Source organism: Apostichopus japonicus, chromosome 20 (assembly GCF_037975245.1).
Source record: "Apostichopus japonicus isolate 1M-3 chromosome 20, ASM3797524v1, whole genome shotgun sequence".
Lineage (NCBI taxonomy): Eukaryota > Metazoa > Echinodermata > Holothuroidea > Aspidochirotida > Stichopodidae > Apostichopus > Apostichopus japonicus.
The window spans coordinates 28,325,888-28,338,933 of record NC_092580.1 but is presented as its reverse complement, the minus strand read 5'-3'; the positions used below and the strand labels follow the sequence as shown (position 1 = coordinate 28,338,933).

General features: G+C 37.1%; 1 protein-coding gene across 10 annotated transcripts in view; it reads right to left on the bottom strand.

The window, feature by feature from the left end:
- Positions 1 to 13,046, bottom strand: part of LOC139962014 (uncharacterized) — a 117,202-nt gene continuing 104,156 nt past the window's right edge. For 7 of the 10 annotated variants that reach the window (XM_071961816.1, XM_071961817.1, XM_071961812.1 and 4 more), the window contains 4 exons: positions 12,465 to 12,608; positions 10,179 to 12,154; positions 5,220 to 5,300; positions 1 to 4,070 (listed from right to left, as the gene is read on the bottom strand). In XM_071961816.1, the coding sequence (XP_071817917.1) occupies positions 3,902 to 4,070; positions 5,220 to 5,300; positions 10,179 to 12,154; positions 12,465 to 12,608 (2,370 nt within the window). In that variant the 3' untranslated portion in view covers positions 1 to 3,901. The remainder of the gene's footprint in view (positions 4,071 to 5,219; positions 5,301 to 10,178; positions 12,155 to 12,464; positions 12,609 to 13,046) is intronic. The other 3 variants (XR_011791125.1, XR_011791124.1, XM_071961815.1) reach the window with 3 other exon arrangements.

Genomic DNA, 13,046 nt, shown 5'->3' with positions numbered 1-13,046 from the left:
TAAATTCAATTCAAAATCTCTCTATTTTCATTTCTTTTCATAATGCTACTTAAAACTTACACCTTGGTCCTGCCAAGGTTACATAAAATGTTGTAGCTAATAAAACATGATAAAATGGAATTCAGTTCATAAAAAAAAAAATTGAAAAAAAAATTATACAAAATGGAATATAAAGAAGGATACACTTGGATAATATTTTTTTCAGATATAAACAATAGCATGGTGCTCTGTACAAAATGATGAATTTGGATAATTTGAAGAGAAAAACAGTAGAAACCTTCCCATAATACAGGACAATGTAAAGGTGGATGCAGCATGAAGCATTTCACTACTTGAGTAGACTCAGAAAGAAATGCTCATTGTCAAGTAGTTTATTGCCCAAGAGACTCACGTCTTGAAGAGAAGAAACCTTCAAGGTTTAAAAAGAATCATTTTGGCTTCAAACTATTTAAGGGGTTCCTGTTCACCTGAAAACCCTACCCATAAATCAAATATGCTTGCAGAGGGGTACCAAACTTGACGCAAACATGACCGAGGAGATTTGATGAGTACCGAGCCAAAACTCCACCCAGCCAACCCTAACCCTACCCCCCCCCCCCCAAAAAAACTTTGACCGAAATGGATGTTCACAACGCCACCAAAGTCTACGGACTGACCCTCTTGTTCTGTATAACACAGTAGGCTTTCAAACTTGCAAATCTGACTCTGGCAAACCATCTTCAAAGTACTGTTTTCCTGACTAATTTTAACGGACACAAGATTAAGGCACTGTAATGTTTATCATTTTATGCCCCATTTTATTTTATGCCCCATTTTATTTTATGCCACATTTTATGCCCCATCTGGAACAGGAGAAGGAATTTGGTAATCAGGGAAAATGCAAACTTATAGTTTAGTCTTTACAGATCGCAGACTTGTTGTGTCTGAACTTGTGGCAACGAAGCAGAACCAATTATCACATTAGCAACATTAGTTTAGTGTAATGTCAACAATTTTGGTTGGTTCTTGACCCAAATAGATTTGAAAACCCCTCATTTAGATGATTAATATAGAAAGAAATATAATCCAACCTTCCAATTGCTGAATAGCTTCACCTGGGCCAATTGTTGGGAGCAAGTAATCGACTTGTACACAAAATGTAAAAATCATGGTATACTATAGGTTACACCAAAAAATGGTTTTGGTCACCAGATTTTCATTTGCAAGAATCCCTTGCCAAAGTAAAATCTTACTTGGTGTAAAATCCTTCTTGAATGAAGTACCTTTAAACATTTGTCTCTACCTATCACTTGGAACTCCGTACAAGGTATTGAAATACTGAAAACATAAGAAATAAATTAGATTTAATGATTTGTGTTTGCAATTAGTGTTGATACTGACATAGGTCACAAACACAACACGGTGACCAAAAAAAACAACCCAATTTAACCTAACCTTAAATAAAACTTTCAAGGCATTTAATAGATTTTTACAAAACAAAAATCAAAATTAGGTTAAAGTTGGTCTCAAGCGTGAAAAGACGTTACTATAAGCAGCCTGCCCAGCAGGGTTATTGAAAGTAAGTACAAAAGAATTAAGATTATACACTCTATGAATATTAATAAGGTAATAGTCAGCTGGATCAACCAATCGTGTGGTGCCCTTCTCGGGGGAAAAAATAATCAGGTACAGATTATGCACAATCCAATGTGGATTATGAATATCCAAAAGTAAAATATGCAAAGTGGATTTACAACAAAACCAAATCTCTGGGAAGTTAGCAGATGAGATATTCAGATATTTTCTCTAGATATAAAATAGTGGATTTAATAACAAAGAATACATCACCGTAATACTTGACATTCTATGAACTATAAAACTGCTTTTCCTTTTGACATCACAACAATATAATAAAATCTTGAAACCAAATCTGATGAATCTTTTCGAAATCTTCTCCTATTTATCATTTCATTATTAATATCCCTTTTGTGCTCTCCAAATAATATTATCATTTTATGATCACATCATCCCATATTCACAATCTTTCAATCAGGTTAAAGTTAACTACTTGTCAGTTTCGCTACAGCCTTGCTTGTATATATATCCTGTGCAACCATTCTCGGCTTATCTTGTGCTACACAAGACCAGAAATACTATTTCACACGTGGACTGTCAGTATTGTTCTTTGCAGTATACTATATTCTGCACTACATCTGCACTACATCCTTGATAGACTAAAACAGAATGCTTTATTTCTCTTTTCTTTCTCTTCGTAATGCTCTAAATTCATAATGATACGATAGACCAACCTTTACATAAAGGCAGGAGAGATATGAGTGACTTGTGTAAAGAAAGATGGTTAAGGCTTATGAGGACCCCGCTGTGAGGACATGTGTGTATTTAATTATGACACTGTGAGGACGTTCATGCCAGCAGTATTGAAGTCACTGGCCCTCTTGAACAATCAATGTTGTTACTCTACATTTCAACATGAATGTCCCCCTGTTGTTATTTGACAGATAACAGAATCCAAGACCAGCAAAGAAAATTTACCAAGTGTATCTACAATGAGAGTGATGGATGTGCAGCTAAACAAATTTGTTTCAAAGCTACGTAAATAAAACTTCATTTAAATGTATTATTGGGTTCCATATGTGCTGAATAATATATCATAGTGAGGTCACACAGCCTGTGACAAATATTTTCAATGAATGCCTCTTTAAGAGACAATACAATTGAAATACAAGTAGTAGCATGTATGCCCATCAAATTGAACTGTCAAAAAGTTCAAAGAATTTCAAATTTAATGACACTCAATAATTTGCAGCCAGCGAGCTCTTTAATTGTATTCCATCCCCCCCCCCCCTTCTCTGAGTAAAGGTTGAAACAGTATCTGATCACCACTGTGAAATCAAAACAGAATGAAACTGAATTTACCTTTTGTTTTAGAAAATGTTTTGTGTGATATTATGAACACACCCAAAGAATAACTTCCCCATTGAATTAGTAATTCAATGGCTAGCGAATCACTTTCGATGGCTATTGTCATATCGTACTCAAAATGGAAACAGTTCATTTCTCAGAAGAGCAATATAACATTAGAATAGAATAGAAAATAAGAATCGTAATTACTGACAGGAGATCCTACAGACTTCCTTGGAGGGAATAAATGACGATTGTATGTCAATGTACCAAATAACTGTTTAAATGGTGTATTAAATGTACACAGAATAGTAAAGAGGCACAACGGGCAGGGCGTACTTCCCCCGGATCATTATCAACACCCCCCCCCCCTCACCCACACACACACAATAAAAATACCTTTCTCCTAACTCCTGATATAGTTGTTTTTATTGAGATAAACTTTCTATAAACAAAGATATTGTTTACTGCACACTTCAATAAATTTCTTCCACTCACACGTCTAAGCTGAAATCATATGTGAGGGAATCAAGAAAGTTGAACTTAATTGTTATAAGGCTGGTTAAATTCTGTCCAAATCATGAAATAGTGAGAGAAAAAAAGATTTGACTTGAAAATCACTTTAGACCTAGATGATAATATTATCTACACATTTCACAGTGGAGAGTGTTATGGTAATTTGGATTGAAGGAAGAGGTGGGGAGATCGGGGGAGGAGGTGTTGTTCGAATCTGACTTTACATAACACTGAAAGACATAGGCTTTACAGTATCAGAGGGGATAATCTTCTCAGGTGACCTTCGACCTCATATGCAACTTTTCAATACCAGGAGTTCATTAAATATCTTTTATACAAAGGGTTATATCTGGATGACTTTAAAACATCAACTGTCACCTTAGGTGCATTAGACCAAAAAACCAAAAAAAAAAACGTGGAAAACTGTCCACATCACTGATTATTCATTATGGTAATTTATGGCAATATATTCATATCCAAAAGGTTAAACCAGAGTACCAGCCCGTATCTTTCCAGGATGGGACTGATTTATTTCCCTTTCAGAACTCCAGCTTGAGTTCTCATCAAAGTAATCATCTCCTTCTGCATATTCATCAATATCTGCTGCATATTCAATATCCTCAATATAAGGTGAGTAGCCTCCTCTACTGCCTCTGTGGGATTAGAAACAGATAACTTGGAGTCAATATTGCCGTGCATTCAGAGAAAATGTTTGAAATTTCTACCATATTTGTACAAAATTATTTCAATAGCATCAAATATGATTTTCAGTTATTATACTGAATATAACCTGTGAGTAATCCTAAAATAGTGAAAAATGCATATTCATAATGCTATATCAATCTGTAAGACAGACACTCGTTTAAATTTACATGATATAGACCCTTAATCGAAAAACCGAAGCAATTATCAGAAACAAAATGCAGAAATGTTTAATATCTAGAAAATGAAATAGCTAGAAATGGTAGCAGACTTCTGTGATATTTTGTGATGTTTTCATGAATTTGCATATTGATATTACCGACCTACCAAAACAACCACCATTTTTCCGAGAAGAAATCATGCAGTGAAGAGCAGTGGTCAGCTAGCTTATAGCACTATGGAATGAACATTAAACAGTGACCAATTTTCATGCAACATTAATAGCTAAACTTTCCAGATTTCAATTTGGTAACTTGTCTCATTTTGAAGAAGTCTTGTAACCATATATTTTTGTTTAGTTTTCATGTTTTCTCCTCTCGACACAAGATGCAACATGCTGCTTCGTGTACTTGGGACTGCAAAGAATATTTTATGGTGAGTTGAGTTTAAAACTGATGTTAAGCTGATAAATAGAAATAAATAGCTCAGTCGAAGTTTACCAAATTGATCACACTAGTGTCTTTACCCATCGGTGGTCTACATAGTTTCTACAAAACCGATGCTTTGTCGCCCACGATAAATGCTAGAATCAAGAATCTTTGGCAAGATTTTCTCACCTGCTCTGTCATGCAAGATTCATGAGACATAGCCGACCTAGCAGGATTTGTCAGAAGTTGGATATATATATATATATATTGTCTTGATTAATTTTACTGTTAAAACAATTCATTTCTGTTTTAAAGCTACTAAAATTTATCTTCTATTCATACTAACATGAATACAGTTTATTTTTTTTATTTTTTCAGAAAATGCAGTGAAGGAAATCTGGAAAGTTTAGTCCAAGGAATTTAAAAATATAAAACTTAAAATAGCACGAAAAAAAGAAATAAAATACAAATATAATACAAAAATAAGAACAAAAAGCACAAAAGCCTTCTTACTCGCTGCTGACGGGTGAATTGACCTCGGAACGTTGGAGGAGAACGGGGTTGCTATCTTCTAGAGCAATGAGTGAAGGAAGGCTAAACATAAGTCATCGTAAAAAGCAGAAACACAGAAAAAGAAGGAGAAGGGGGAAAAAAAAGAACGAAAAAGAACACAGAAACAATGAGTGGTGAGTTAGTGCATGGAAGCAAGCAGTGAAGCATTGTGGGTAAGACAGCAAGCTTTTGGAAATGCAAGCAGGTCATGTGACAGCAGGTGAAGATACACAGCAAGTCATGTGACCAACCATGATAGTCATGTGATCGTTCCATCATGATCCACTGCAGGCCATGTGAAATCAAGTGATCCAATTTCCATCCCGTCCAGGTGATCAATAGTGATCCACTGTGGATATGTGTGCTACATTACATTTGGCATCACAATGACCGATAGCTGATCTCTTTTTACATAGTCTTCAGGCAGAGTGTTCTTGGTCCAAAGGGTTAACTATGTAATCACTTGTACTAAATCCAGACAATGTCTTCATTTTGTAAATTCAGTGACTGTAAACATTTACTGCCAAACTGATTTATTTTCTTGACATGCTCAGATGATCAAACTCAGCATTTTTGGTTGAAAAAGATCGAAAACCAAGTTTTGAGATTAAATAGGTTTGTGTCAACAAAAGTTTTGTTTTTTAGCACTGTATCAAAGGGTTCACTTTTCAGGGTCCATGTGAAGGTGCCATGGGTGAGATATAATGATCACTTAAGATTCACATGTGCCCACAATGTAATCATGTTAATATTGGGATGCAATCAAAACATTTGACAAAGTATACAACTTGCGTGACAATGGCATTTGAAACTAAAGATAGGAGCAAAAATGACACAAACTTTGATACATGCAATAATTATAAAGAAGAAGTAACAATTTTAACTTTTAATTTAGAAATACTGTCCTGACAGAAGTCTACAAGACTACAACACCTACTTATAGACAAATTTACACAATTACAAAATTACACATTCAACAAAACAAGGCAATCTGACAAGTTTCAAACCACTCTTAGCTGTACATTGGCTTTATTTTATTTTTATTTATTTATTTTAAGTTTATGATCAATTCTTAGGTGATGATCATTAAAACCTCTTCTAGTTTCATGTTTCTAATTTGGGGGGAATGATTTTGTTCCTTGTGGAAGGATAGGAGGGGGGGGGGGGGTTGAAATTGTTTGCTCCCAATGACATTGCCTGATTATTGAATTTCTACTCCTGCCTGGTCAGAGCATCTTAATATATAACTGATTCTCTCAAACATCTCCTTCAAACCAAAACTACATATGTGGGAAATCCTTTAAAGGGGTATGACCTGCAAGAGCACACAAATTTTAAAGTTTTTAGGTCCTTAGCAGGCTAAGGGCAAACACTCATGCCCTTTAAACTAACTCAGACTCATCATGAATTTGAAAGCATTTACCTCTATCACTTGTGAAAACTGAATTTTGATATTGTGAGGTACCCACTGCTGTCAGTTATTACTTGAATAATATATTCTCCCCCCCCCCCAGTTTTTTTATCACCCTTTTAACAATCCCCTTCAAATATGAACAGTGCATACATGAATATTTGCAACGCTCTCAATAGCAGACCAGGAAGTAAATATACAGGCTGAGGAATAATGCTCTCACTACAGAGTACATTACAATCGCAGGGGGTAGGCTTCAGTTACAAGATAGAGATCATTGCAAAGGTAGAAGATACCTTCCCCATATCGGAAAGAGATAGTATGCTTTATGCATAAATTATGATGTTAATTATGGGTACATGAATGGTTGCTATGTGAAATTATTAAGTCACACAAGACAGACAGAGGTGAATGAATGAATTAAAGATAGATATATATGTGTGCGAGGGTAAAAGGAGGGCAAATCCATTGTCTTTATATAAGGACTTGCAAACTCTAAACTTAACAAGATGCTGCAAGTAGCAGACATCTTAAACATTTTTGCAAAGAATTTTGATTGTAATTCGGGTCAGATAATCGGGTGTGGATTCCGGGGGGGGAGGGAAATGGTTGTGTTAAATACCCCTCTTCACACCACGCAAAAGCTAAAAATAGTTATTAACGCAACCTTGCATATAAGCCTAATTAAAGACATAAATTATAGCCTAAGTATGCCTTAGAATGCACCACACAATCTCTTACAGATACTTTTTTTCCATTTCTTTGCCTGATAATAGGGGGGGGGGGGAGGAGGGGGAAGCATCCAGTCTTTCACTTCATCCAAAAGACTCTAAATGATACAAGATTTAACTTTGGAAATATACAAAGAGCATGCAGGGCTGATTTTGAACCCTGATGTGTTTAAAAGACTCTTCACTGCTATGCTACTACAAAGGAAATATTCTTGAAAAGAATGATATATAAAAATATGATGAGAAGATGAAACTTAATATAACTTTATCCCTCCTTGGACTACACATGGTGGGGGGGGGGTAGAAGTCCATAGTCAGCCAAATAGATTAGGTGATGCAGATACAATGTGGCTCACACACAACCTTCACGGTGAGGTTTGAGTTTAGAATCGCCAAGGTTAATTGGTAACATCCACGGCATACAAGAAAGGAGATTTTTGAACTTTGAGACATATTAGTTGCTCTGGGTATATGTTGAAATTTTTTAACAAAAACAGCTGGTTGCATTTCATAACCATATTCAATTTTTCCATCGTTTTCACAAAGTTTTCCAGTCTGTCTGATGGTCTGTATGATTCCTAGGAAACTTTGTTGATTGAAATAGTTATCATTTTACCCGAAACAGTTAAATACTAAATATGCAAGGTAGGCTCAATATGTCAGGCATCTTCTACCGAAATGTGGTAGGTCGAGATAACTGTTGACCTCTTTTTATCTTTCATGATCTTGGAAATCGGTTTTGATATTATTCATGTTACAAACCATGACAATATGATTTCTGTGTAAAGCAGGTTTTGAGTTCCGTAGACAATTTTGACCAAATTGGCCAAAACAATTCTACAAACAAAACTGCTTTTGATCAAACCTTTAGAGACTCATTCCTCCATTATCTTCACCCAAATGAAGGTTAATGAGCAAAGTAAATCTATGGTTTCTCAACACATCATGATCCAGACACTACTTTAATATGAGAATTAATCATGTGACATAAAAAATGAAAAATGTAAAAAACTATCAAAAAGTTCAAACTTTTACAACGACAATTTGAAATGGAACTTGACTAAAAACAAGCTAGAGAATTTGATTGTTTGGGAATTTAGTATCAAAAAGCCATATTTTTTTTATACATATTTTTTATCAAATTCCTCAACTTAAATGCTCTTTAAACTTGTTGGATAATGCAACCAGCTTCTCTGGAGTATTAAGTTTGTGAAATATTCAAGAAGTATGAAGGAGATATACGATGGAGAAATGTTACATGGTGATACTGTATATAGAATGTGCACAAAGGGAAGAGGGTGCATGGAACTAAAGGACAAGCTCTTGCTGCCTCAAGAGTGGAATAAGTGTTGGGTAACAATGACGATGGATGGATGGACAAACAGAAAGACAAACAGAAATATCTCATTTTACAGAATTGAATGTGTTTATATAACAAAATGATACATTAAATTATTATGTATGTTATATTGATTGCATTCAAGAAATTTGTGTATTGCAATCATAATATTGTGTATTGAATGCAATGGAGACATCAGAGACAATGTATCATTCGACAAAATAATTTTTTTTTAATTCTTGCATTGTTATCATAAATGAAATAAATAGTCTAGAGAGGTTTACTTCTCTGTTCAAATTGATAGGTGCCAGAGAAATAATTTAAAGAGGTGGATAAATATGTATATTATGCATAGATCAAACGAATAATATATCATTTCTAGTATATGTAAGCATGCGTACATTATTTTCATAAACATCCACCAAAAGTGATTACACAGTGTTGCGTGAGGCAACGGGCATTATTCCAAGAATACATGAATAACCCAGGTTACAATGTAATACTCAATCGTCCCAGAAACAAGTTTCCCTGTTTTCTTTCTGCTTTGGGTGGGGGGCTTGGGGGGGCTGTTTTTCACATTTCAATTACAAGTATACGGCTTCTCAAGAAGTTCAATGGTTTCTTAGTAAAACTAAACTTGATAGGTATTCATTCCCCTTGCATCGGTTCTTTGCCATTAAGGAAGAGAGAAGCAATCCTTCTTGACAAAAATGAAAGACATTTGTTTTTCGTAATTTGCAGAGAAGCCAGCCCTGTACACTGATTATGTCAACCTAAGGATTCATTTAGTTCATGTATTGATGAAAACTCCCATTGACTTAAAATTTTATCATGCAAAAGAAGATAAATGAAACAGAAGAGAAAAGGAGAGAAAAAAGACCCCAAAACAGCAAAAGACTTATTGCAGAGAATACCTACAAGTCCCATATGAAATATTTCTTTCTTCATTGAGGTAAGAAGCCTGGATATATGACCATACTGCACACCTTCAATGCGTTCCACGAAATGTTTGTAATGCCCACAATAGTCACAAAAGCTATATTTTGGAGAACCTTGTTGATTTTTTTTCTTAACTTCTTTTTTTTTTTGTCTATTGTTGCTTTTTCCTTCTGTTGGATATTCATGGATTTCATTCACAGCAAATTTGTTTTCATGAAGAAAAATACTGCAACAGAGCTACTTAATATTCTGCTTCTGAATAAGTGGTTTACCAACGGGCATTTTACTCTTGAATTTGTTTTGAATTTGTTCCAGTTTGGTTATTTTTGGGGTATTTTTAAGATCATATAATAAAAGAGTGCACCCTTTCTTCTGATGTATGTCACACATGAAAATGGTTGAGATTCTTGGGAACATTTTGTCAACATTTCAATGAATGCAACAAAGTTAAGAATTCATAATTTTTGTTTACTTTCAAGAGTATAAACAGACAAACATACCTGCCAGCCATATGATGGCTGTGATGTTTCTTTTTACGAGTCACCGGTTCGCAGGTCATGGGTGTCGCAGGTTGGTAATGGACCTTGCTGACAGCTATCGTGGTGCCGTACACCGGGGGATGAGGGGAGCGAGACACTGCTGGGGCAGAGGTCATGTAGGCAGGTGCAGGCTGGGGTACCGGTGATGACTGGTTGGATGGAGTTGACACTGCCCTAATGGTTAAACCCGATTGAGAATAACTCTGTTGCGTGGTGAATGAGCGTTGTGCTTCACCATTGTGGTAACCGGCTGGTGCCATCTCGTCATGGTGGTAGCTGCTCTGAAAGGAGTCGTCGTATTGCTGATCTGTATAAAAGTCATTGGGTTCATCCCGATAGAGGGCGGGGGGTTCCATGTGATAGTCGTACTCATCCCTGGACTGGTAATGATCGTATCTCTGTGGCGAGGCCTGATGCTGCCTGTAGGGATCGTCCCTTTGATGGTGACTGTGGTATTGATCAGGGTAGGCCGTCCTCTCGTTGGACATCCTATAATGATGTCCTTCTGAGGCATAACTAACAGGCACCGATGGTGGTGGTGGTTGCTTGATGGGTGTAGTGTTGTGAGAACCAGGATTTCTGGTACCATTCATCATCACCTGGGGTGCCTGTGACCTCTGTGACGACTGTGACCTCTGTGACCTTTGAGAGGAATGTGACTGGTGGGAGGTGACTGAGGACTGACTGCTGTTAGAATGCTGAGACGAGAAGGAATTATGCCTCCTTCTACTACTAAGACTGTTTTCAGGGTGTGAACTTTGACCCCCTCGCCTGGGACTACTGAGATGGTTACCCCTGTCAGCCTGTGTGTAACTATAATGGTATTGATCTTCAACATTCCTCTTTGGTACGTTGTACCTCCCCTGTGGCAGGTTTATTCCCTGATCTCTCGATTCATCTTCCACCACATCGATTAGGTTACCTAACGAAGCGTGTTTCTTCGGGGTTGGGGCTGGACCCCCTAGGCTTCGCCCCTGCGCCAGGAACCCATCCCCAGTCTCGCCATACATGGCTGAATGTTCACTGTGTATGGCCTGCGGTAAGTTATGCATCGAAACTGCGTGTTTCGGCGAGGGCTTCACTTCGTGCACGGGAGAAGATAATTCTGGGGATTCGTAGTATCGCCCCATCTGGATGTACGACCTAGGGACGGTACCGTAAACTGGAGGGGGGCTATTTGGACTGTTCTCTGAGAAAAGCAAGGATGGTGGTGTGGGTCTTTGCTGACTAGCTATCGTTTCTGCACTTCCCTTTCTTCTCACACGTTTGTCATATTCCAGGGAGGTGTTGCTTCCGCTGCGAATTCGAAAATCTTCGATGCTCCCGCTCGCACCTTTGGACGACCTCGGTAGCCTTTGCAAAGATTGATAGATAATAGGTGCAGATTTGGAGCTAGAGCTGCTCCTAACTGATACGCTATATTCTGAATTAGTCCTGTTGAATAGGCCTTTTGAACTAGAGCTGGAAAGTGAGCTAGTATCAGTACCGTAGCTGTGCCTGTCCCCTGCGATACCATCCTCCGTTCTTCTCGGGGAGTCCCTGGGGACGGTCTCGTAGTGATTGATGTCCTGTTTACGACCGTGAGGTGGCTTTGTAGACAAATTGGAAGCACTGTCCTTGCTGTCATAGTCCGTAAAACTGATGACAGGAGATGGCGCCCTCTGCATGGCGACTTTATCGTTTCTATTTAACGCAGGAGATGTGACGTTATCCAGTAATTGTCTGGGAACACTTTTAGATCTCTTTGTTTCTGGAGACTCTCTCGTTTTACTCCTCCCACGACTAAGGCTTTTCGGTAACGTCCCGGTAAAACTCAACCTACGGCCGGAAGATTCCATGTGATCGAGATCGGCTTGTACGTCAGATGAAATTCTGTCTGTAATGGCCAGTCCTAGCTGAAGCCGAAGTTTGTTTAGTTCCTTATATATCTTGTCCAACTGGAGAGAAAAAAGCAGAGAAATCAAACAGTTTTTTTTTTTTTCATTCTTTCTATATCAGAGACATTTTATCGGGACATGTTATGAGTTACACCCAGAGGGTATTGATTAAGTTTTTTTGTAAAACCAATATAACTTTTTTTCACCCTGCCCTTGATAAACTAACTAGGCTGTTTGGAAACATATATCAAAGTAAGAAATTTAACCTGTCAAACATGGGGAAAAATGCTCACAAACATGATTAGTCTATCTTTTACAGGAAAACACCTTTTTCGAACCTAATTAATTTAGAAAATGAAATCTCACTCACTCGACGTGCAGAATTTTTGTAGGCTTCTCGTCGAGTCTTTCGGACCTTCTTGCTGATGTTAGGGTCGTTGGCCAACTTTCTTGCTGCTGTCACGATATTGGACTGGATCTCAAATTCTTTCTCTAAACGGCTCAGTTCGTAATTCTGTGGTTGAAGATTAGTCGAAAAAAACATATATATGATTATCTGGCTAAGTTACAACATTTTTGGGGAGCAAAATTTCAAGACTCAAATAATTCCTGTAACCCTTCCTTTCCACTCATTGACTGACTATCCATTTGTTCTTTTTTTTGCGGCAAACTCAAGCCAAACTAGAACAGTTTTGATGCAGAAATGTTCTTAGATTAAAAAAATTAACATTCAAAAATGATTTGACGTGGACTGTTTTGTCTGGTTTCTATGGTTACATACTACCCAACCAATACCAAATTTTTCTTTTTGCAAATATTCACTTCTATTTCCTAATTTTTACATGCCAATCCATACTTTACTAAAAAAAAATGGATTTTCATGACCAAGGTATGGATACCATGCCTGACACCTTTACGTGTTTACGTCATTTATTCACTGATAATTGTTTTT